The sequence below is a fragment of the Cinclus cinclus genome, chromosome 6, assembly GCF_963662255.1.
Source record: "Cinclus cinclus chromosome 6, bCinCin1.1, whole genome shotgun sequence".
NCBI classification, from domain to species: domain Eukaryota; kingdom Metazoa; phylum Chordata; class Aves; order Passeriformes; family Cinclidae; genus Cinclus; species Cinclus cinclus.
In genome coordinates, this window is record NC_085051.1 from 14,310,708 (window position 1) to 14,335,173 (window position 24,466).

At 43.9% G+C, this 24,466-nt stretch overlaps 2 protein-coding genes across 2 annotated transcripts; both read left to right on the plus strand.

The window, feature by feature from the left end:
* Positions 1-4,974: 4,974 nt before the first annotated feature.
* On the plus strand, positions 4,975-11,047 carry LOC134045471 (ferritin light chain-like). Its single transcript, XM_062495259.1, has 3 exons — positions 4,975-5,142; positions 7,928-8,074; positions 9,319-11,047. Exons 1-3 carry the CDS (start codon positions 4,975-4,977, stop codon positions 9,820-9,822), a joined length of 819 nt encoding a protein of 272 aa, XP_062351243.1. The 3' UTR covers positions 9,823-11,047.
* Positions 11,048-15,292: 4,245 nt separating this feature from the next.
* Positions 15,293-18,199, plus strand: MYOD1 (myogenic differentiation 1). The gene is made up of 3 exons (XM_062495150.1): positions 15,293-15,847; positions 17,302-17,380; positions 17,949-18,199. Exons 1-3 carry the CDS (start codon positions 15,293-15,295, stop codon positions 18,197-18,199), a joined length of 885 nt encoding a protein of 294 aa, XP_062351134.1.
* Positions 18,200-24,466: the final 6,267 nt, after the last annotated feature.

The following is a 24,466-nucleotide window of genomic DNA, read 5'->3' on the forward strand; positions in this document are numbered from 1 at the left end:
GATTTATGATATACCACAGATAGATTATACGGATGAGCCTTACATTTGCTGGCCTATGCTTTTTAAAATGTGACCTGAAATAACAACTGAAAAATCTCAGATGAATCCTGCCAATTTATAGAAACTTAATCCTAAGCACAGCCTCTTTAGAAAAATGGAAGAGGTAGTATCAGCCAGTAGCACTTGAAATGTATAGTCCACTTAAAAGTCAAGCGTCTTTATAAGAGCAGAAATGGAGATGGAAGGGCCAATGCTGCCAGCCAGGCTGGAGCTTCCTTAGCCAGGCTGGAAGTCCTCTGCAGCCACCAGGCTGGGACCACAGACTGTCCCTGGGCCCCAGCTCTCCCTGCTGCCTCTGCCCAATCCCAGCCATGGCCTTCCTCAGTGCTGCCAGAGCCTGGGCTCCTTCAGACACGGGTGAGCTGATAAGCTGAGTCAGGACATGCAATGATTCTGTAAATACAAGGAACAAAGACAGCAGTGAACAGCTCAGCTGGGTGACTTGTCAACATTTAAAATTACAGAGAAAGTGGTATGCGCTTAAGTGAAAATAGTGACATACAGCTTCTACACATGAGTTAAAGAGTGGCCAGAGCCCAGTTTGACCTGCAGCCCCACACAGATAGGCAGTCACACAAACACAGCCATGAGCAGGTGGACTTGAGACACTATGGGAAAGATGAAGGTGGCAAATGCAAAAATCTCAACGACAGGAAGAAATCTTTGGGACTCTAGAAAGGAAAGCAAACAAAAACTAAGGTTCAGAGTATTTGAGTCGAGTGCCAAAAAAAGGCATTTAAAAAATTACTTCCGAAGTTAAAAGTTAATCCAAGTATTTTTCAAACCGAATTTCATTATGGTACTTCATTTTATTAAACTGAATATATGCAAAATACATGCAGATCTGGCACAGTCTACTTTCAGTACCTATAAACCCAAAATACAGGCTTCTGTCTGTTCTGTTTGACAGCAACAAGATTGACTTCAAAGGGACTAGGCTTTATTTTTGAGCAATCCTGCTCTAACACATACTGATTTCAGAGCACTCTAGCAAACTGGCCCTTTCCATTTGCTCAGTGACAAAGAGATAAAAAATATTTTCCAGAATGGCCATGTTGCAGCCTGGTCACAACACTGTTGCCTCCCCAGGGCCATCTCATGTTTTGCTGATGACCACATTTACTGAAAGTCAGTTAAAAGAGGTTATTTTGCTATGCTTACTTAAGCAGTAACATCCCAAATTTCAGGCTTCTTTTTTAACTTTATGAGTCATACAGTGCAAAAAGGCAACAAAACAACTCAGAAGTCTTGCTGGCTTTTCCTCCATGGATAAAACAAGTAAAAAAGAGTGAGACTGGATAAAACAGTGAGATGAAGCACCTGTTGAGATTAGAAAAGCATAAGAAAAATGGGTTGAGGGACTTCAAGTTCAATAAAAGCAATCCTGAATTCACGGGTGTTCATATGAATCATTCTTAATTTCCTGCCAGAGAGCTTTAGTTTCACTTAATTACAAAACAAAATGATGAATGAAGAAGTCCAATTCACAAGCATACATATCGTACTTTTGTTTATTACTTTTTCCTCACACAGCCCTCTGTTTTCATCATAGCTATTGAAGGGCACTGAATGAGAGAAAAGTCTGGCAGCATTAGACAGACTATTTGCAAAGCACATGAAAAACCCATCACAGCTAGAAAGCAAACAGATGGTAGCTGGAGAGAAGCAACAACCACAACTCTTACTACCTCTGGTGAAAGAATAAACAATACCAACTCTAGACCACAAAGTGCAGCCTAAAGAGTCTAGCTTTAAATGAGACAATCAGGGTACAAAACAGCCAGATACAACTAAATGTTTGTGAAGTAGGCTCAGGAGAAAGAATATTTTCAGAGGGTTGCTAAAGCCCACTGACACAAACAATTGTCTCTACCGCACTCTGACAAAAAATAAACAGGAAAAGGAGCAGAAAGGAGTAGACAAGGTATGGGTCTGTGTGTAAGAGAGCTTATTTTGATGTAATTTTAACTGTAGTTCTGTATACCACACTGTGGCGGTTTGGCTTCCCACTCTGTCATACACTTTCAACACACTTTAAAATGTGTTGTACCAAAATCATGCCAAATCAAAAAGATGAAAAGATACCTTTCATCAAGGCATGTGCCTGTAACCAACCCATTGATAATCGTTGTACATCCCTTCCAATTCAGAGTATTCTGTGGTTCTGTGCTGAAAAGTTGTATCTAAAAAACTGAACAAAGTGCCTGCTCCCTGGAAGGCTGCATTCCTTGAGGCCACAAGATTTTGGAGCAGAAGATACCTTCCCCAGTCCAGATACATGTAATGTATCCAGAGCATGTAATATCACCTCACGCTATGTACCAAGAATCCCTATATTACTTCATCATGGAATGTTTCCATAATACAATTGATAACAGTGTAAGTGGTGTGTATTTCTGTTAGTTCTGTGGAGCACAAAGCAAAATAAATCAAATGGTGTTCTCATAAAAGGAACATATGGAGTATAAAGAATTTTATAGTCAGTTTTCAGATCAGCTCCATGCATCACAGATGGCCTTAAGAACTGCCCTTGTCTCTTAGCTGTCCATCGCTAATATGGGATAAATTAATATTGTTTTCCAAGGTTCCAAAGTCCACTAATGCAGAGACAAATTCTATGAGCTGATGTGCTCAGAAATTATCATAACAAATGCCCAATTAAAAAAAAATACACCTACAAACTTTTCCATGGGGACACTGGCTAATTTGCTTTCTATTGGTATTTCACACTTCAAGTTATTCAGACTGGCCAAAGAAAGGTCATTATTTAGGTTGGGATATCAATGCATACACACACAGAGGCACCACACTTGCTTCTCTTCCTCCTCCTCTGAGGGAATCAAGGGATTATTCTGGAATAATAAAACACTAGCAACTACTTTACAGGCCAAAACAAGGACAGCTGGAATGGAAGGAGCTAAAACGTAGCTGACAGAGGTAGATCCTTCCAGCAAAAGTCCCTAGTGCTACAGTGAAGAAGAGGATGCTAGCTGAGAACTTTAGAATAGTATCATACACCATTTGAGTGTCTTGTCAATATATTGACATTTAATGACTTTGGATGCTTACTTTAGTCTTGCAAACATTAGTTATACTTTACTCACAAGAAATTTTACCCAAATGTTAAATGATGTTTGATGTTTTAAAAGCAAAACTTCTAATTTAACTACAACATAAAGAATCAGAACTAAAAAAATGGATAATTAGAGCAAACAAAGAGGGCTGAACAGCATATGAGATGGAGGTGCTGAACAAGAATTATTTAAGTTTCTCATGAGCAATGTTCTCACATCTCTACGTGACTACTCTCAGACGATGCATGCTGGGCTCTAGGCAGTCAGATCCAATAACAATTAAAACAGGCAACGGAAAACAATTCCGCCCTTAGCATCCTGGGTTGGTGTGGCACTGATCTGCTAGAAAAACATTCCACAAAACAGCACGTAACATTGATCTTACTAAACAAAGTCACTGAACAGAAAATTATTGATTTCAAAGGGTGTTCAGATTATTCATATTTCTGCTCCACTGGTCTGAATCTATTAAAGGTAAAGAAATGCTCAAGAAATGCCAAGCTCCATCCACGTGGTAAAAAAGTTAAAAAAAATCTGTAACATGTATTTTGAAATTACTGTACAAGGTAAAGACTGGCGGTTACTAAAATACTGAAGATAGTTTAACAAACATAGGTAGGACCAGTTCAGCACCAACATTTTTAGCACTAAACCAAAAACCCTAAAGAATCTCCCCCGTAGCCAAGACATATACACACACTGCTAAATTCCCTGGACCTTTCAGAGCTCACTCCTCCCCCAGGACTGCCCCTGCCTGCATGTTCTCACCAGCCACTCCAACCCCAGATGCTATTGCTGGAACTGGAGGTACTGAATGTGACTGCCTAGAAAAGGCCTCAGCTGTTACATTAGAAGAGTTTTATCCATGGTATTGCTGTCTCATAAAGAGAAGTATCAGAGGCAGGTAGCAAAGGAGAGCCAGCAAGTTACAGTGGTTTGAACACTGACTCTGCACAGCTCTGATGTCAGAGAATGAGAGGCAGGAGATGGGATTTTGCCAAGAACCAAAATGAGGGAGCTACAGCATCCTCATCTGCTGCTGCCCATGTGTGTGCAACACAACACAACTTCTGTCTCTTGGACACGCTCTGCACCAGAGTACACATAACTGCACATCAAGCTGTTGGCTTGTAGCCTGCCTGGGAGGGGCAAGCAACAACTATGTGCATTTCCTAGGTTCTTCTGCTTCTGATTGTCTTCCCTGTTCTCTTCTATTGCCCTGCTTAAATAGGAAATACCTTCACTTCTGCTATGTTGCTCTGTTTGGAAAGAAAATGAAGGTATGTCAAACATACAAGTCTCTCATGTTTGTAGGACTATCTTTGGATAACCCAAACCTGTGACACACGTTCACATGTGCAATCATGAACCACTGAAGAAAAAGTACATACTGGAACGTTTCATTAAGAACACTCATTAACGAATCCTTTTCTTCAAGTCACTCAGTCAAGATTAAGTGTTTTGTAACCACTTGGTCAGCACAAGTGCGCGGCACTACTCCAGATGCCACAAATCAACACAAGTGCCCAAGCTAATACATCTAGTGAACTGTTAAGGTAAATCTTTTATGTCAGTCATTCGCTACATAGGATGTTTGCCGGCACCCGCGGGGTTCGGCACCGCGCCGGTTCTCCGGGACGGCCGGAGCCGTCCGCGCTCCCGCCCAGCGCCACGCACGCCACGGCGTTCCCCGCCGGCCCCCCCGCATCCGCACCCACATCCTCCTCCTCCTCTTCCTCCTCCCTCGGAGGGCGGGCGGCAGCGCGCAAGGTGTGTCCCAGGTGCCCGGCTATATCAGGCGGCGCGGCGGCGGCGCGGCGGCCCCATGGCGGCTCCGGCCATGGCCGAGCCGCGCTCCAAGCGGCCGCGGGTGACGCTGCCCGCCTGCCCCGCGCACCGCCCGCTGCCCGCCAGCCGCGTCCGCCACTGCTTCCCGCCCGCCGTGGAGGAGGCGCTCTGCGGCCTCACCGGCGCCCAGCTGGAGCTGCACTACTGCCTGCAGGCGCTGGTAAGGCGGCGGGCCGCGCACGGCCGCGGGAGGGCACGGCGGGCTGCCCGTGTTCCCCATCGCCCTGCGCCGGCGGCGGGGAGACGAGGTGCCGGGGCAAGGCTGAGGAGGGTTTAGAGTCGGGCAGGGACGGCACAGCGGTGCCTGTGTCCTGACCGGGGGGTTTGGAGGCTCTCCAGGATCCCCGACACGCCGGCGGCAGCGCTCCTGCCGGAGCCGCGCCCGCGCGACCGCGAGAACAACGAGGAAGGTCCGTAACGCGCGGGCTGTGACAGGAGCGCTCGGGTGGTTTGGGTAGTTAACAGAGGGCCTGTTGCCTGCGGAAAAGGGACAGGAACAGGCAATGCTAACAGCTTTGGAGTAGAACGCTTGAGTGCGTTTTTCCCCAAACTTTGTTGAGTAGTGGCCTGTGGTTAACTATAGTCCGCGAACGTCGTGGATGTCTAAAGAGTTTCTTGTCCCACAGGCCTGAACTTTGGACGTGAAATTATAAAAGGTATCACTGATATCTTGTGAAATTAATGCCAGAATTGCATCTGGCTACATATCAAGTGTTAAGGCAAACATATAACTTAACAGAGACATTAAAATTAAAAAATCAAAATTATCAATGCCATACCTTCTGGTGCCAAGCATCCACTGGGAAGCAACACAAACTGTATTCAGTATGCCCCCAAGATCCTTTAGTTGAGTTTGGCGTCAAGTGTAAGTTCAATGAAAATTTAATTGTGCAGTAAAACCTGTTTAGCCTGTGGAAGAAAAATGTTGTAGCAATTGGCAGCTGGATGGGATGGAGAAGACTCAGTTAGAAATTGACTGTGGATAAATCAAAAGTAGAAGTGTGAATATCTTAAATGGTGAATGATTGACATAAAAGATTTACCTTAACAGTTAAGCAGATGTGTTAACTTGAGCTCCACTTGAAGTCGTGCCACACACTTGCGCTGAGGAACTGGTTATAAAACACTCAATCTTGACTGTGCTGTCAACGGAGACAGGAATGGGTGACTTGAGGAAAAAGAATCTGCAAATAAAGCAATGAATGTTCTTAATGAAACATTGCAGTATGTGCTTTCTCTTCAATGGTTTATGGTCACATGTGTGTATGTATGTCACAGGTTTAGGTTATCCCAAGATGGCCCTAAAAATAGAAAAGAAAAACATAAACTTTTGTTTTGCGTTCAACATGTCTTCATTTTCTTTCCAAACAGAGCAACATAGCAGAAGTGAAGGTATTTCCTATTTAAGCAGGGCAATAGAAGAGAACAGGGAAGACAATCAGAAGCAGAAGAACCTAGGAAATGCACATAGTTGTTGCTTGCCCCTCCCAGGCAGGCTACAAGCCAACAGCTTGATGTGCAGTTATGTGTACTCTGGTGCAGAGCGTGTCCAAGAGACAGAAGCTGTGTTGTGTTGCACACACATGGGCAGCAGCAGATGAGGATGCTGTAGCTCCCTCATTTTGGTTCTTGGCAAAATCCCATCTCCTGCCTCTCATTCTCTGACATCAGAGCTGTGCAGAGTCAGTGTTCAAACCACTGTAACTTGCTGGCTCTCCTTTGCTACCTGCCTCTGATACTTCTCTTTATGAGACAGCCATACCATGGATAAAATATTCTAAATATAAGACCTATTAGATCTGTTAGCATGGTTAAATATGGCAGTGGTTTAAGCTGTTACTATCCCATACGGAACAGATCAAGGCCTGCAGAGGATTTCGGGTCGTAATACTTCTGAAATCATAGAATGACCTGGGTTGGAAAGGACCTTAAAGATCATCAGGTTCCAAACCCCCTGCTATGTGCAGGAACACCTTTCCCAAGACCAGGTTGCTCAGAGCCAGCTTGGCTTTGAATACTTTCAGGATGGGGTATCTACAGCTTCTCTGGGCAACCCGTTCTGGTGTCTCACAGCCTCACAGTAAAGAGTTTTTTCCAAATACCTACTCCAAACCTGCTCTTTCAGTTTGAAGCCATTCCCCCTTGTCCTGTCACTGTATGCTCTTGTAAAAAGTCCCTCTCTGTCTTTCTTGTAGGCTCCCTTCAGGTACTGGAAGGACACATTTAGGTCACCAGAGCCTTGTCTTTTCCAGGCTGAACAAACCCAATTCTCTCAGCCTTTCCTCACAGGAGAGGTGTTCCATCCCTCTGATAACTTTGTTTCCCTCCTCTGGACTCGCTCCAACAGATTTATGTTCTTCCTGACATATCTTCCCAGGCATGAGCTACATCCAGTATTGAAGGTGTATAGTTCAGTAGCAGTGTCCATTATTTTGGAATACCATTGTCCATAATAAAGCTGATAAACAGATGCAAAGTTGTGCTTGTTCCCTTTTTGGTATTTGCCTCATCTTTCTCATACCTTTGAAAGCTAACTTTTGACTGGAATGCAGGCCTGCAGGGATAAATTTTATGTTCCCTGTTCTGTGATTATGTTTAAAAAACCAAAACAAAAACACTCCACAAAACACACACATGCTAACCACTCATAAATAAAATATTCTGAAGATCTCAGCTGCTACTGCAAGAGTAATGTCAGTACTACAGTTTCCTGACCAATATTAAAGAATAGAAGGAGTTCTAGTAGAAGTATAGATTTTTCATTTCATACTCTAGCTACTCACTTCATTTATTGTAGAAATTGGATCAAGGTCTCCAAAGTGATTGTGCTTTCTGAAAAAAACACCTTCCATTGGAAGGGTCTCCCAAGTTCTGTTAAAGCCATGTTCTGCTGCAGGTGAGTCCCATCTCTGGCAAATCTTAACACTCCTGTTTTGTGTGCTTAGGGTGAATATTTTGATCAGTCACATGTGGCTCTACCAAATATTTCAAAGTTCTTCCTCCATCAAGCTCTGGAAGAGAGAAAAGCCGCAGAGGCGTTGATGAAATACCAGCAGGAAAGAGGAGGCCATTACTGCTCTAAAACCATCCAGGTGCGTAGTAGTAGTCTACAAGTTTTTAAGAAGCTGTGATCCATTTAACTTACTGAATTATATTGTTGGTACTTCAGATCTCTGCATTCACCCACTATAAGATTTCCAGATATCATTTATCTGGCATACTTATGTACACGGTTTTGTTCTTGATTGTGGTGCCTAGAAACTGTCAGACATACAGTCCTAACTCTATGGGGCAGCCTTCCAGCCCAAAAGAATATGGACAGTATTCCCCTTTTCTTTTACTCAGCTGGACACTGCTGTTTCCAGTATGCTGTAATGAATTATGACTCCTTAAATTGTGCTGAAACAGCCCCCCTGTCTCCTTCACACTAAACCTAAGCAGAAGCTTAGACATGACTAGCACCTAAGAAGCGTGGTAAGAAAGGAGAACCATCCAGCTTCAGCAGTTCATTTCCTAAAGTACAGCTCAGGACAGAATTTGAACTAAGATCTAACTTGCACAGGTACAAAGGAATAACTCAAAAGTTTTCAGGAAAAAAATAACCCACCCTCATTTGTTTAAGACCAAGGGGCTGATTCTCCTCTACCAAATTAGGTAATACAGAATGCTTCTCTTTGGTCCATCATAGCAGTTGTTAAGCTGTAGAAAATAAAAAGGCTATTGTAAAAATCTTCCTTAATACTCAGTTTGCATCAAGGAGGAGCTTAGGACTTCCAGTACTTAAAGGAGGCCTTCAAGAAAGAGGGAGAGGGACTCTTTGTCAGGGAATGCAGTGTTAGGATGAGGGATAATGATTTTTAACTGAAAGAGGGCAGACTTAGGCTAGATAGTAGGAAGTCATTCTTTACTGTGAGGGTGGTGGGACACTAGAAAATTTGCCCAGAGTAGTTGAGAATGCCCCATTCCTGGGAATGTTCAAGGCCAGGTTGGATGGGCCTCTGAGCAGCCTGGTCTAGTGGAATATGGCAGAGTGTTGGGATAAGATGATTTTAAGGTCCCTTCCAACCCCAACCATTCTATGCTTGGGTTTCCTGGTGTAAGAACCCTCTTCAGGCATAGCTGCTGCTATGTAGATCTGTACCTTGAAGAAGTGCTTGGGTTTTGCCACTTGTGTTTACAGCCTGCAAAAAACAATAGATGCTCCAAAATAGAAGCAGTTGTTGCAAAATCCTAATGCAACTTATTTAGAGCACCAGGTTAAGTTGCAGGAATCCATTAATGAACACAGATACATGAGCTGTTCTTCTGAGTAAATACTATTTGTCATTGTTTTCAGAAACCAAACTGTGACTATGCAGTCGGTCTGATGAAAGCCCTGGAACTAGCAATGGTGCAATGGAAAACTATGCTACGATATTTTGAAGAGATTTATGCCCTGAGTGTTGAAAATGCAGACCCTCATAGCGCAAGCACTATCAAGAAACAATTTATTGGGCCCAAAATCCAGAAGATCAAGCTGATGGGAGATCTGCTGACCAATGCTCGCAGGCTTGACTGTTCCCAGGATGGCAGAAATAGTCTTGGGGATTACTTTATGGACCGGCTGCAGAAAGAGTTCAGGACCAGCATAGAGCCAGAGTCTAGTGATCACTGCAGCCCCTGCCCGCCTCTCCAGCAGTGCACAGGAGCTGCAGAAGGTCTGAAGCGACCCCAGAGAGAGTGCTCCCAGCACAGAAATGGCATAGGGCCAATATATGCAACCATACACTGCACCACGATGCTGCCACAGTGTAACGATGGCACAGGAGCAAAGGTGAAGCAAGGCAGGGAGGGCCTGTAATGCCGAGGCTGCTGCAGCTACGGGCAGCTCCTCAGACAAACCTGTCCCGAGGGTGGAGCTGGAACCACAACTCAGGAGACATGATGCTCTATCACTGTTCCTGCTTTACACCCCATCCCCTCATCCTCTGCTGAGTCACAGCTCAAAATCTAGCCTTATCACTATTTGCTTTAAATGACAAGGTTGCCAGCTAGATTGTCACATTTATCTATGCAATTCTTCCTAGAAGCCAAAAGTTCTTAAGCTTCTTCTTTCTCTTAAATGATTAACAGGATTAGTGCAAATTATTTTAAGAACATATATAATTTTTTACTGAAACCAATTTAAAAAAAAACCCTACTGCAACTTTAGTGCAAGGAAACTTTTATGTGGCAGAAAATCCAAATATTTAGTTTTTTATTACTGAATATTTTATATTACTAAATGGTATTTGAAATTACTAACAAGTATAGTAATATAATAGACTTTTTAAAAAGATTTGTTTGAAAACAGTTTTTTTGTCTTATTTCTATCATAGTAGCAATTTAAATAAGTAGTCTAATGCATTTACTGATCAGCTATTTCTAGTGGTATACTTCTTTAGGATGAAGGATGCAGATTTCCTCAAGAGTGGGAATAAGCAAATGTGCTGATTTCTCTATAGTTATTGCCTAGTTGGCTTTTCTCATCCTCAGAAAGCAGATGAGAGAGAAATTGAGAGTTCTCATTTGATGAGAACTTTAGAGGTCCTAGGGCACATTTTGCAAGCATCACCAAAGAGAGTAGCTCTAGGACTTTGTCCAGACTTAACATAGCATGATTGCTTTAATTATGCTACAGAGCCCTATCTCAGCTAGCTCACTAAAGGTATTACTGTGGCACTCCTGCTATTTCTTATATTCCCTATTTGGTCCCAGGTAGGAACATGAGATCCTAGAGAAAAAACAGCACATTAACTAGAACTGCATCAGAGAACAGCTACTCATTAGTTTTGCCTTTCAATTAAGGCAATGTTAGCCAGCTTGGTTCAACTGAAGAGGTGTCCAAATTCCTCTCATTAGTCTCCTACCACAGTGCCTCATTCCGTACCCTGGCTCCAAGGTCAGCTAAGAAGAGCAACTGGCTAGATCAGCTGCCTGCAGTTAGGGATTTTTGGTCATTATATACATCTTTTATGCAGCTGGGGTTTGATTCATTGGAAGACTGCCTCACACTTTCATGTAATACTTTATCTGATACTCCTGTTTTGCTTGAAAATAAATTCAGTTCCATGTCTGCATCTCCAGTGTATTCCTCGATTCACCACCCAGGCATGCTATATTCTTCTCCAAGACATTTTGCATATGTATACAAAACTGCCCCAGTATTTTTCTACATCTAAGGAAGTTGTGCATGATGGAAGAGTATGACAGAGTAAAAATAAATGCCAGAAAACTGCTTTACTATAAAAGCACTGCACATTGAAACATTTTTAGTAAATTCTGACACAGCTGCATTTAAGTAGCAATTTCTGCAAACCCCACCTTCTGCTGGTGTTGGAACATGGGACAGAAAATTACAATGAAGATACTTTCCCAATCTTTTCTGTGAATGTGATTCAAATTTGGGGTGGGGATGGGGAACACAACCACTTTAAAACAACCTCTGTATTCATCTATAAAAATACTACCATGTGCCAAAGGAATGGCTCAAAGCTCTTTTAGAATAATGCTAGATTTGCCTGTGTTGAGATTGCTGCTCTCTTAATACAGCAGGAGTTTAAAAGATATTTCCATCTGGGCTAGATTCCATCACCCATCCTCATGCTGAGCATACCTTATTCAACAATTAGTTCCACTGACTGTAAGTCAACATGAATAAGAGCAATGGAATCTGTCCCTCCCAGTATTAAAATACAACCCACTAAAAGTGAACAGAACAAAGCTACTAACTGAATTCTAAACTAGCGCCATATAAAATTTCTTCACGTACTACTAGTAATGTTTGACCTACTTGTACAACAACCTTCACCTTTTAAAAGCTGATGACCTTCTGAAACATGGTAACAGCCTCCTCCATGGTTCACAGCAACCCAACTTTTAAATTTTTCCAAGCAAGACTTACTTGCCTCTTGTTTTTTCCATGATTGGTGCCATGTCTGTTTCCCAGACTCCTCATGTTCATCTTCTAAGCAAATGTATCCACACACTCTAAGAATTTAAGTCTTTTTCTCTCCCTTTTCCTTTGCCAGAACACATTCTGGGCCATCCGTGTGAAAAGACAATTCTGTTAATTTCAGATAAACTCACAATCAGCTGTTTCCCCAGCCTCTATCCTCTGAAAAAAACAGAAGAGAAATCAATCAGTTACTGTAGATAATAAACTCTTCTTGTCCACGTGCTGCTTTTGCTGAGAGGGCATATATGCTTGAGAATATGGTCTCAGATTTAACAATACCTATCAGTTGTGTATAGGATGAGTCTATCCATGTTTCTCAGCATAGGAAATACAATCTGCTTCTGCCTTCCCAGCTTCCTTTTCAATCATATCCTGAAAAATATTACATAAAGGATGAATGTAGAATAGGTTAAGTGCAAAAGCTCTTACAGAAACTTTGCAAATTCTTTCTCTGCTGAATGCTTGTTGATCCACACTCTCTGTATCTGTACTTCCAAAGCAGTGCCCAGACAAATTAAACACACAACCTGGGTCAGTTCTGAATAGCTAGTGCAGCACCAGTACCCTAAACATAGCATCCAAACTGTAAACTCAGGAGAGACCTAATCTTTACTGAAATCATGAGTTTCAGCCCCAGAGGCTTCCAAAGAGGTTTAACAATGGAATCCTTGTAAATGCTTATAAGCACTACCTGTGCTTGCCTGCTCCCAAAGTGAGGAATGCACATAAAAGTCTCCAAGTGGAGACTGTTCTGTTGTTCATCCTCTCCACACGAAACCGAGAAGAGTATTTCAGGGTTTGTCCTTTGCAAGGATGATTTTTCAGGCCTCGTTGTACATGGCAACATCCTTCTGGACAAACACATCTTTGGGAATTGCACTGAAAGGAGATGGTAGTGGTGGCATCAGCAGGGAATCACAGACTCAGGAACTCGATGGGACAACTGGAGATCAGCATGCCCAAACCCAAAGAAAGGTGTCCTCAAGGGCATCTTCACTGGAAGACCACTGTGTGGAATTCACTGTGCAGTCACAGCCTTCTCCTGACCTTTTCACTTGGAGGAATTCATTCACTTGAGCCCATATTCATGGGCAATTATTGGCAAACTCCCTGTAGGGCTTGTCCAAGCCCCATGGTTTGCTACCACTTTGCCCAAGGTAACACCTATTCACTCAAGTCCCTGAGTGTCTTTTCCTGGGGTCACATATAAGCTAGAAACAGAGAGAGCCAGAATAGGCTACAATACTGACTAAATTCTAGGTAAAATTGCCTTTTTCCAAAAATTAAGGCAATAGTCTGGAGAGAGTTTAAGTGTCTTGAATGGATCACTGCCAGAACCAAGCCTTGATATCCCATTTTACATGTTCAGTTGTTACAGCATAATACTCTTTCTCATTTAAACTTATTTTACATTATTGTATACCTTGCACTATTTTGAACACAAATTATTGTTACTTTGTTAACTGTTCAGTAAAGATTTAAAACCCAGTATCTTTATGCCTTCTGGATCAAAGAACGTCTGTAATAACATTGAAGTGTCTCCACAGATTTGCCACTCTGCCTCTCAGAAACAGCTGGGAGATACATTTCTAAATGTGTAGGGGTGGTCAGTAGCTGATCTCCCTCCTTGGGACATATTGCTTTTCAGCATCACGTACAGTGAAAGAATTAATTTCTACAGAGTCCGAAACATACAGTTTTACCTTTAAATAAAACTTTTCTCTTTTAGGGATATTGACAGAATGCAACTTACAGATCTTATCTGCAAGATTATCTTATCTCTCTATACCCAAAGATATTTAGGTAAGTAGAAAATGGAGACTGCAGATTAGGAATTGTTGTCAAAAAACAAATCATGTAACAACAAAAGAAGCCATCGTCATGACAGCCCATCTTAGAAGTCATAGGCACAGGGACTTGGGATTGAACGTTGTCAGACCTTCTGCGATTCTGTCAGTCAGCCCCTTGCCCCACTGAAGACAGAGTTTTGCTGCTGATTTTGAACAAGCTGAAATTTTGCCAATGTTTATAACTGCAGAACAAAAATTAATTTTAGCTTTTAGGACGTTAAATATATGCACTACTATTTTTAATTATTAAGTTAGTGAAATCACATAGTTGAATTACTGAATTCATCTGAGAAGAACCTAATTTCTCATCTCAAATGGTACTCAAAAAGCCAGAGCAAAAACTCTGGCACTCTTAAGAGATGTTCCTAAACCCCGTCCCATTTCCCCAAGCTCCAAACTCTCCCACTGCTAGAAATAAATCCTTATGGCGCGAGCCATCCAACCGCAGCAAAATGCCACGGATTGAGATCCATCTCTCCAAAAGTTTCCGAGTGAAGGTGATCAGAGCTGGAAGAGGAACCCGGAATGCCAGTGTTCGCAGGGATTCCCGAGGGAGGGAAGGCTGGCGCTCCGCCGGCACGGCGGCGCTTCCCGCTGGGACATGCCCGCAGCGCCACCGGGTGGCCGCCACCTGCTCGTCCCGCCGCTCCCCGCGGTGTCCCCGCTTCCCCTCTGCCCCGCACCTCCCGGCTCTCCGCGGTGTCCCCGCTTCCCCTCTGCCCCGCACCTCCCGGCTCCCCGCGGTGTCCCCGCTTCCCCTCTGCCCCGCACCTCCCGGCTCTCCGCGGTGTCCCCGCTTCCCCTCTGCCCCGCACCTCCCGGCTCCCCGCGGTGTCCCCGCTTCTCCGCCACCCCGCACGGAGCCGCCCGCCCCCACGAACGCCCCCGCAGTAATGACCCATGTGGCCGCAGAGCCGCGGATAGACCTGTCCAGGGGCTGGGGGCTTCTTCCCTGTGAGGAGCCAGCGGAGCCGTCACCGGTGTGTGCGGGGACAGCGGGGCGCGCCGCCGATCCCCCGGGCGAGCGGCCGGCGGCACTTTCGGGCATCGGGGCGGCTGCTCTCCCTGGCGCGGAGGCAGTGCAGGCTGCTGAGAAAGGAGAAAAAGAAAAAAAAAAAAAAAGCCGGGGGAAACGCAGCCCTGCGCGCACCCGAGCGCCCGGGCTGCCCCTGCCCCTGTGGGACACCGCACCCCCCCCCCCCGCCGCCCCGGCCCTCCCGGCCGCGCCCCCCGACCCGCCCCGTCCCGACCCGACCCGCCGGGGGGCTCGCCCATAAATACGGCCCCGAGTGGCGCTCCCGGACCGGCGCGGCTGGGGAAGGGGTCTGGGCAGCAGCCAGCGCTGGTGGCCTCGCCTGGGAGAGGCTGCGAGGGTCTCGGCTCTGCGCACACGCCCGGCCGCAGAGCAGCCCGGCCGAAGGCCCCTCCGTTCTGAGCCGCTCGCTGTCCCCTCCGGCCCAGCCGCTGTCCCGCACGCCGTCCCCATGGACTTACTGGGCCCCATGGAGATGACGGAGGGTTCCCTCTGCTCCTTCACAGCCGCCGATGACTTCTACGATGACCCGTGCTTCAACACTTCGGACATGCACTTCTTTGAGGACCTGGACCCCCGGCTGGTGCACGTCGGCGGTCTGCTGAAGCCCGAGGAGCACCCGCACCACCACGGGCACCACCACGGGCACGAGGAGGAGCACGTCCGGGCGCCCAGCGGGCACCACCAGGCCGGCCGCTGCCTGCTGTGGGCCTGCAAGGCGTGCAAGAGGAAGACCACCAACGCCGACCGCCGTAAGGCCGCCACCATGAGGGAGCGCCGGCGGCTCAGCAAGGTCAACGAGGCCTTCGAGACCCTCAAGCGCTGCACCTCCACCAACCCCAACCAGCGCCTGCCCAAGGTGGAGATCCTGCGCAATGCCATCCGCTACATCGAGAGCCTGCAGGCCCTGCTGCGGGAGCAGGAGGACGCTTATTACCCGGTGCTGGAGCATTACAGTGGGGAATCGGACGCCTCCAGCCCCCGCTCCAACTGCTCCGATGGCATGGTGAGTGCCCCAGGGAGGACTCCCTGCCACCAAGGTGCCCTGGACGCTGTTGGTCCAAACCTGAGCAGGGCGAGTCGCCTCTTCCTGCCCTTCCTATAGCAGCTGCCTTCCGTACCTCCCCAGGCAGAAGACAAAGTCCTTTCTCATGCCTTGAGCATCCACAACAAAGGGAGGTGGGTTCCCCACATGGCAGGATCTCTGGGAAAGAAGAAGAATCTCTTACACATTTGTTCCCTGGGATAAGAAGTTAGGCAGGTACCCCATGTCCTGGAGGAGCCAGGGCAAAGCTCAAAGCTGCTGGGGGAGGACTTTGGGAAGCTGCCTGGAATGGGCGCCTGGGGCATTGCCTGGGGCATGCCATAGCTCCTGAGGCATCTCTGTTTCCATCTTTACTTTTGAATCCTCTAAGGACAGGAGAGAGCAAGGGCCCTGTAGGACATGGTAGTTACACAGAAATTGCTAAGAGTCTGGGTTTTGCTTTGTGCCATTCACAATGACAACAGGAGGAGGGTCTAAGCAACAAGAATTGGTTTTGTTGACCCTTAAGAAAAAGATTCTCTATTTCTCTTCTCCCTCACTTCATCCCCTCCACAGATATTTACAAGCAATAGGAAGGAGAATCCAGGCTTCCAGTCCTGTTTGTAAACTATGGGTGTGGGAGAAGAAGGTTGGGTGCCAGAGAGGTGTCTCATCCCCACATCTTTTGGCTGGGGCTGGAGGTTCAGACTGGTCTGACACTGGACTGGTGGGACATGGTGGCTAGAGTCCAGGACAGCTCTCTGGATAGGCCATGAACTGCACTTTCAGACCAGAGATTGCTTTTTGTGCTCTGGTGAGGATAATCATTACTGAGTTGAGTATCTGTGATTATGAGATACTTAACAGATTGGAGAGATTTACACAAATTATTCCTCTTCAAGACACAGCCTCTTTTAATAGAGGAATTTCATTGTGGATTAAAGTACTGGAAACAAATATATTAGTCAATGTTCCAGAGCATTTTCTATACAAAATGGAAATGGGAAGAGAAACTGAAGGAAATACAAAGGGACGGGTAGACAGAAGCTTTTAAAGAGGAATTCATGTTTAGAAAAATCTTCAAAAGCTAAATTAAAAAGACATAATTCCCCTTTCACTCTCCCTGTTGTAAACTAAAGATACATGAAGGGCTATATCTAATCAGAATGCTGGAAAGCCTCATCTAATCTGTAAAGCTGTAGCATTCAATGCAGTAGTGGTAACTTCCCTGTGGAACAGCTGTGCCACATAAAATATTCTGGGGCGGATCCCCTTCTACCCAAGTTATGTTCTTCCTTACTCAAAGAATCTACAACTTAATAGCATTTCAGCCAGAACTGGAATGATGGCACACACCAGAGCCTGAAATATGAAATTAGATGGTTACTGGGATTTGGGTGAGAGCATGAGCTCACTCAGATTTCTCTCCTTCCCAGATGGAGTACAGCGGGCCTCCTTGCAGCTCTCGCAGAAGGAACAGCTATGACAGCAGCTACTACACAGAGTCCCCAAATGGTGAGTACATGCCCTAATAGCAGTTTGAAACACTGAGAAAGAGGCAGGAGGTGGAGCAGCTTTCCTGTGCCTGCTCTGTGTCCAGCTGGGCTGAGAGAGGAACCGGTCTTTCCAGCCAGTGAGCCATTACTGCTGGTAGAGGCACTGGATTTCCTCTAGGTATATTTGCAAATATGGGGATGTGTTATACCTGTATTTCCTATTTTGCAAATCTAACTGTTCGATAGAAGTATGTTATTCTCTACAACTAATTTCAGCATTTAACCATATTCTACTCATGAAGACTTCTTGCTCTATCATTGATTCAAACTGGAGTAGTTTATGATTACTTTCAAATCTGCTCTTCCCTTTCTGTGGACTCAGTGAAGCCTTGGATCCTCTCTGTCCCCAAAGCAGTACATTGTGGTTGACCCTCTCTTCCGTTTTGAAATTACAGTCTGTTTTCTGATAATTGGTGTCCTTAACCAATATTCATTTCCTCTGAGTCTTCACATGCTCACAAATGTGTACTGCCCAGTGATTTAAGTACCCACTGGATAATCTGAGTGCCTTTTTGTCTGTTTTTTAGATCCAAAGCATGGGAAGAGTTCTGTTGTTTCCAGTCTCGATTGCCTCTCAAGCATTGTAGAGAGGATTTCCACAGATAATTCCACATGCCCTATACTGCCTCCAGTGGAAACTGTTGCTGAAGGGAGTCCCTGTTCCCCTCCAGAAGGAGTGAGTCTGAGTGACAGTGGAGCCCAAATTCCTTCCCCTACCAGCTGCACCCCACTTCCCCAGGACAACAGCAGCAGCAACCCCATCTACCAAGTGCTTTAAGGACCCCTCCAGCTGGACTGCACCAAAACCAATTTGCTCTGGCCTCGTTCAGGACCTGCCTTCTAAGGTTGAAAAGACTTCTTAAGACTTGTTCCAGTTTTAAAATATCACTGAAAATTCCTTCAACTATATAACTTTGCAAACCTGTATCACTTCTAAGTACACATAGTTATTTATTGGTTGTTAAACTAAAGTTATTTAATTTGTCTAGAGATAAAATTGTATACCATGAAATGGCCAATGTTTAATCTGGGCTGTGGGGAATAGGAAGTTGGCTCTTGAATGTGGAGGAAAATAGAAATCTACAGCAGTAGTGGCATGATAGATCCTTCCTATTACTCCTGTTCTGGCCAAAATAAGGTTGTGGACCATTTTTTATAAATTTTTTGTATAATTGTAAATAAGAGTTGCTTTCCAAAAAAAAAGAAAAGAAAAGAAAAAGGGGGGGGGAAAGGAAAAAAAAGAGCAAAATAAATTTAAAAAAAAAAAAAAAAACCCAAAACTTTCAACAAAAAGGGGGAAAAATTAAAAATATTTAATATTGCTTGGTTTGTTGTGTCAAACTTTAACTTTATATATTTATACTATGTGGTTGCCAAGAATGTTTTCAACAGTATTCTAAATAAAGACCCTTATTTATAAAATCTGTGGTGTTATCTTGACTTTCATTCGGGCTTCTAGGATTACTAGTGCATTTAGGAGTGGTATTAGATCTCTGCCTTGGCAGGAAGAAGATACAGGTTCTGATTCAGCAAAGAAATCAAGAGCATGCTTCAGTTGCACTACTTTGCATAAATATGCTGCTGACAAGGGGTCTCCTTTCTTCTTATTCTGTCGTGGTCATTACTAAACCTAGACCTGAGCATCAGAGATCATTATCAGAGGCATCAGTAAATAAGCATGTTTCTCCTCCTGCCCCCAAAATTTACAATTACATTGTAGGACTTGATCTTACAAGGATGTGTTGAAACTAAGAATCAGAAAAACTTAGACTCTCCAAGTCCCAGTGTAGCTACTGAAACTTTCAAGTTATACAACGCTATCTCACAAGAATAGGTACTACATTTCTGGACAAATGTTCACATTTTTCATCCAAGTTCTATTTTTCAAGTGTTTGTACCAAGTTCATGTATTCTCAGGTATTAGAACCTAATTGCAAAGAAGTTTTTGTCATAAAGTTCAAGTTACAGATCACAGTTTTCCTCAAGTTCAAGTTGGAATTTAGGCCAAAGATAGGCAGTTTTAATTTGGATTTGAACTTTATGCATCTCTGGCAGCACTGTTCCAGGGATTTACTTCTTGTTTAGAGCCTCTCTAAAAATAACCAGTGGGCTCTGTTCCATTCAGTATCTATGTGTAACCTTGAAAGCTGGCTGTGCAACTGAAAAACTCTAAGCCCTGAGCTGGTTGACATTGGAAAGTAACAATCAGGGCTACAATCAGCAACTGCAACCTGTTTCTTATCACATTCCTGTGATTTACGGATTTTGCATAAACATCACAGTAAAATAAACACAAAAAACACACTGAAAACCAATCAAGGTATCATCATCATCCCTAAATACTTTGATGACTGACTAGTCATTGTATTCTCTGTTAGGTGACATTTATAGAGGGAGTTTGTGCAGCTCTTACCTCTTAAGGGGGAAAAGGAAAGAGGGAACAGCTAATTCCAGGGAATGTCTCCCATTCCTTTAATCATGTATAGCCCTGAAGATCAATGCTCTGTGGAGAGGAGAGGAACATGCTGCCATGAGTTGAGCAGAGCAATGCAGTTGCTTCTCCTTCTTCCTGGGGCAGTCATGCTCCAAGCTTGGTGATTTATCTGAAGCCAGAGGAGCAGGGATGGTAGCAGCCATGGGTATTACGTCCTCATCCATGAGCTTGTGGTCATGGTGGATGATAAATCTGTGTCGAGGCACGGGACCATTCTGTGGAGCAGCACAGGCTCCCATGGATTGGAGGAGACTCCGAGGCAGGACTGACCACTCAGCATCTTCATCAAAGTCCAGCTTTGTGAAGGTCTCCCACTGATTTCCCTGTGGGCAGAAAACACTCCGGCCCATAAAGATTGAGCTTAACCCTTTCATTTTTTCATTAAAAATAAAAATCAAACTAATTTGAGAATGTGCTAATTCATACTAACATGAATCAGGAGGGTCTCTACTAAGGTTGGAAGAATGCTCCAGGTTAGTTAGAAGCTAAGGAGAGACAGTTGCATCACAAATCAGGACCTCACATTTGATCAATATCATTTTCATTACCTTCAGTACACAATCGGGCCCACAATACAAAAGATCTAAAAAAAATGTTTTTGTGAAATACTAAAGATCTTTTAATACCCATAATTTGAGGCTGGTTAAAGTATTAATTTTACTGCTGTTCAATGGCAACCAAAAAGTATTTTGGCAGCTCAGGAATGACAGAGGCTCTGGACATCCTGGCAGCACACAGCACACAGGCTATCTTGCTTGCACCCCACTTCTAAGGGACACAATGGGGTACCTGGCTGTAGGGCTGGCATGGTGGAGCAGGCATAGGGCACTTCTTGTGCTCAACAATGTACACGCAGTTCCATGTGAAGTCATGTATATTGCATTTCACTGATTTATTTTAGCCACCCAAGTTTCCACATACTGATGTTAATGTTACAACAGAGAACAGGCATTTAGCACATCCCAAAATAGATGGATGGATGATGAAGAAAAAATATTCATAAGTTTCCAAAGCAGAGCCCATCTTTCTCCCACTGATGTCAGTGAGAAAAGTTCACTGGAGTAAGGCCAAAGGGCATCAACACTGATAAACAGATGTTTAGGTTACCAATATATTTATTCTTTTACTTAGATAAGGAAAATTGTTCCCCTGTTCCATTACTTCCTGTTTATTTCTGAGGTAATAAATATATTTAAAACAAAGCCCTGTGCATCAAGAGGACAGCAGGTAACTGATAGAAATATATCCTGGTCTATGAGGAAATATTTTGAAGCTAGTGATATTTGGATTCAGAGCTTCAGTTTAGTTCTAACACAGCCAAGGAGCATATGCATGACTGATCCAACTTTGGTTCTTAAATTGGGCTCCTGAAGATGAATTTAGGCATTTAGGGTTGATCCTACAAGACAAAGTGCAGCCTACCTTGGTCTACAGAATCACTCCAGCATGGGCTCCAAACACACACTGATAGTCTGGAAGTTTATATGACACAGGGTCCAGTTCAATATGGTGTTTGCTAAGGAACACCGCCTCCAAAGGGAAAGTCATACAGACACAAACAAATAAAGGAAAGTAGCTGTCTTTGAATATAACAATAAATGAGCATTTTAGGAATGTTTGCTTTGATTTGGTAACTTAAGAAAGTGCTGCATGACAAACCCAGTATTACTGGTTTATCTCCCTCAAACCACTGCTATGGAAAAAGAGGAATAAATTTATACTTCACTTACACATACTAAATGTTCTGATTTACATTTCATCAGATCATTTGAAAGTATGAGAATGAAGAAGATCTTTTTCCTACTGTCAATAATTCACAGCAGAGTGCAATAAAATTGCTGGGTTCTCAAATAACAGTGTTAAACACCATTTCCTGCATTATCATAGTAATACTGCTACAGAAGTATTTCACATACTGAACATTCAATTTTAGGTAAAAGATATATGAACTGTTCCTGGTATATTTTTTCCATTTAAAAAGATTTTATTATCTGTATCCAAATACATTAAAGACATATTAAATTGTCAGTTGATTCATACCAGATGTTGCTCTTCTAAAATGACTTGTCATTTTCGACTCAAGATAGATCATTAAAAAAAAAACCTTGAAAGTGGACAAAACCACAGTTTTCATTTTACATCTTACATTTTGTAGAGACACTTGAAAAGTTCAGTGTGCAAAGGGCCCAAAACTGCTATCTTCAGAAGAACTACATCCAAAACAGACAAGGAAACATTTGTACATCATACCCCATGAATTTTAAGGAATTAATATTTCCTTTTTCCTTTTCCTTTTAAAAATTTCCTTGAAATCAGTAGGAATATTTCCAGCTTCAGTAGGAATGTTTTCAGACTACTGCACATAATACTGTCTGGGATACTGTTCATGTAGCAGTGCAAAGACAGGACAAACTCCCTGTTGTGACCCTTTGCTCCTGCTCTGATCACTGACCCATTTCTGTCACAACACTTTCAGATGTGCCCATCCCCCTGAGCACAACCCTCTGAACGAGCTGCCAGGCTTTAGTGCTCACCTGATCTTGAAAGTACAAACCAGAAAGTGCCCCCATAATAGTGCTGAAAGCCTACAACCCTTCCTAAATGAGTGGCTGACACAGAGCCTGTGATAGCAGGAGATGGTATGAAGGTCATTTCACATAACTTGCATGTGGCAATCTTGGCTTCACAGGCAGTAGGTAAAAAGGCCTGTGTAGAGTCAGAGTGCAAATCTCTGACAGCACAACCTGGAGATCATCTTGGGAGGCACATCCAAGTACTTCATTAAGCACTATTTACTATCAGCTTGCCCTCCCTCAGCCTTTCAAATCACTGGTTTTCTAGTAAAACCGTTGAACAGCCATGACCTCCTCTCCTTGATGGATGCAGCATTCTCCCTTCTGAACAGGCTTCTGGCACAACTGGGAATGTCATTAAGTGGAGACCTTTCAATATTTGACATTTCAGGGGTAACGAGGGAAGGGATGGTCCCTAGCATAATACAGAAGAGCTGTCAGATAATCCTTTCCCTCCCAGACCCAGCAGGAATCAGGAACATGTCTGACATAGAACCACTCAGGCCAATACAAGGAACCCAGAAATTTCTGTGTGGACCCAGAAACCTACATTTTGCATACAAAGACACTTCTGAATAAAGACCTTAACATTGTAAGTTAATGGTGAAAACTGACCTATCCTGTAACCATGGGGTGATAGAAAACTTCAGGGGTTTCCCAATAATACAGCCAACATGGCACTGAACTCACATTTTCTTCCTACAACACCAATAACTTTTACCATCTACAGGCGTCTTAGCAACATCAACAAGTGTGCCATTTTATCTAATACTCACATTTATCAATAGCAAGGCAAATACTGTAACTATTTATTTAAAAATTACTAAAAACTCTGACAGACAATAACCCACTAAATCATGTGATGGAGGGAGGTTTCAATTTTTGTTGTTTTTTTTTTGTTGTTTTTTTTGTTTTTTTTGTTGGGAGTCAGATTCACTCAGAAGCCAGTCTCAGCCCAGTTACCATCTACTGCTGCATATCCATGGCAGTAAAAGGGGTTCCCCCAATCTCCACAGTCCTTCCTAACCCACCTGAACTGACCTTGAGCCTTTTCTGGTCCAACAGCCACATCTGCTGGGAAAAATTTAAACTGCATTTCTTCCTGAAATCGTCGCTTGGTGAATTCCATGTTCTTTTTTACCATCTTTCCATAATGTAAGGTTTGTAGGTGCAGAAACAGAAAAAAAAAAATCACAGTCTTCAGACACCACCTGTAGGCCCACACACTAGGAACATAAAGAAAAATATATTGGAGAAAACAATTTCTTCCCTACCAAGAACCTTCTACAGAAACAAAGAAAAAAACTATGAATAGCATGGTTGGTTGAGTTTTAGCTTTTTTTATTGCTAGACAAATTTTTGGGTACTACTCTGTTTTTCTTTGTTATAAGTGAAAAATACAGACAAAAGGAGGAAGAAAGTGAAAGGTGTTTGAAGGCATTGTACGGCCTGTGCTGAGAACAGTGGTCCTGGGGAGACAGGCTGCTTGCTAAGAGGACAGGGGGGGAAGATGCACAGGAACTGCAGACGACAGCAGGATCACAATGAGATTCTCTGGTGACAAAGTCCCTCTGTAGGGCACAAATCTTGGCCACCAGACCAAGGGAGGTGATTTTCCCCTCTACTCTGCTCTGGTGAGATCCCACCTGGAGCTGTGCATCCAGCTCTGAGTCCTCAGCACAGAAGGGATATTGACTTGTTGGAGCAAGTCCAGAGGAGGCCACCAAGATGATCAGAGGCATGGAGCACCTCTCCTACAAGGAAAGGCTGAGAGAACTGGGATTGTTTAGCCTGGAAAAAAAAGAAGGCTTCAGAGTGGCCTTCCAGTGCCTGAAGGGAAAATACAAGAAAGATGGAGAGACACTATTTAAAAGACCATGTAGTGACAGGACAAAGGGGAGTGGCTTAAAACTGAAAGAGAGTAGGTTTAGATTAGATATTAGGGAAAAAATCTTTACTGTGAGAGTGGCGAGGCACT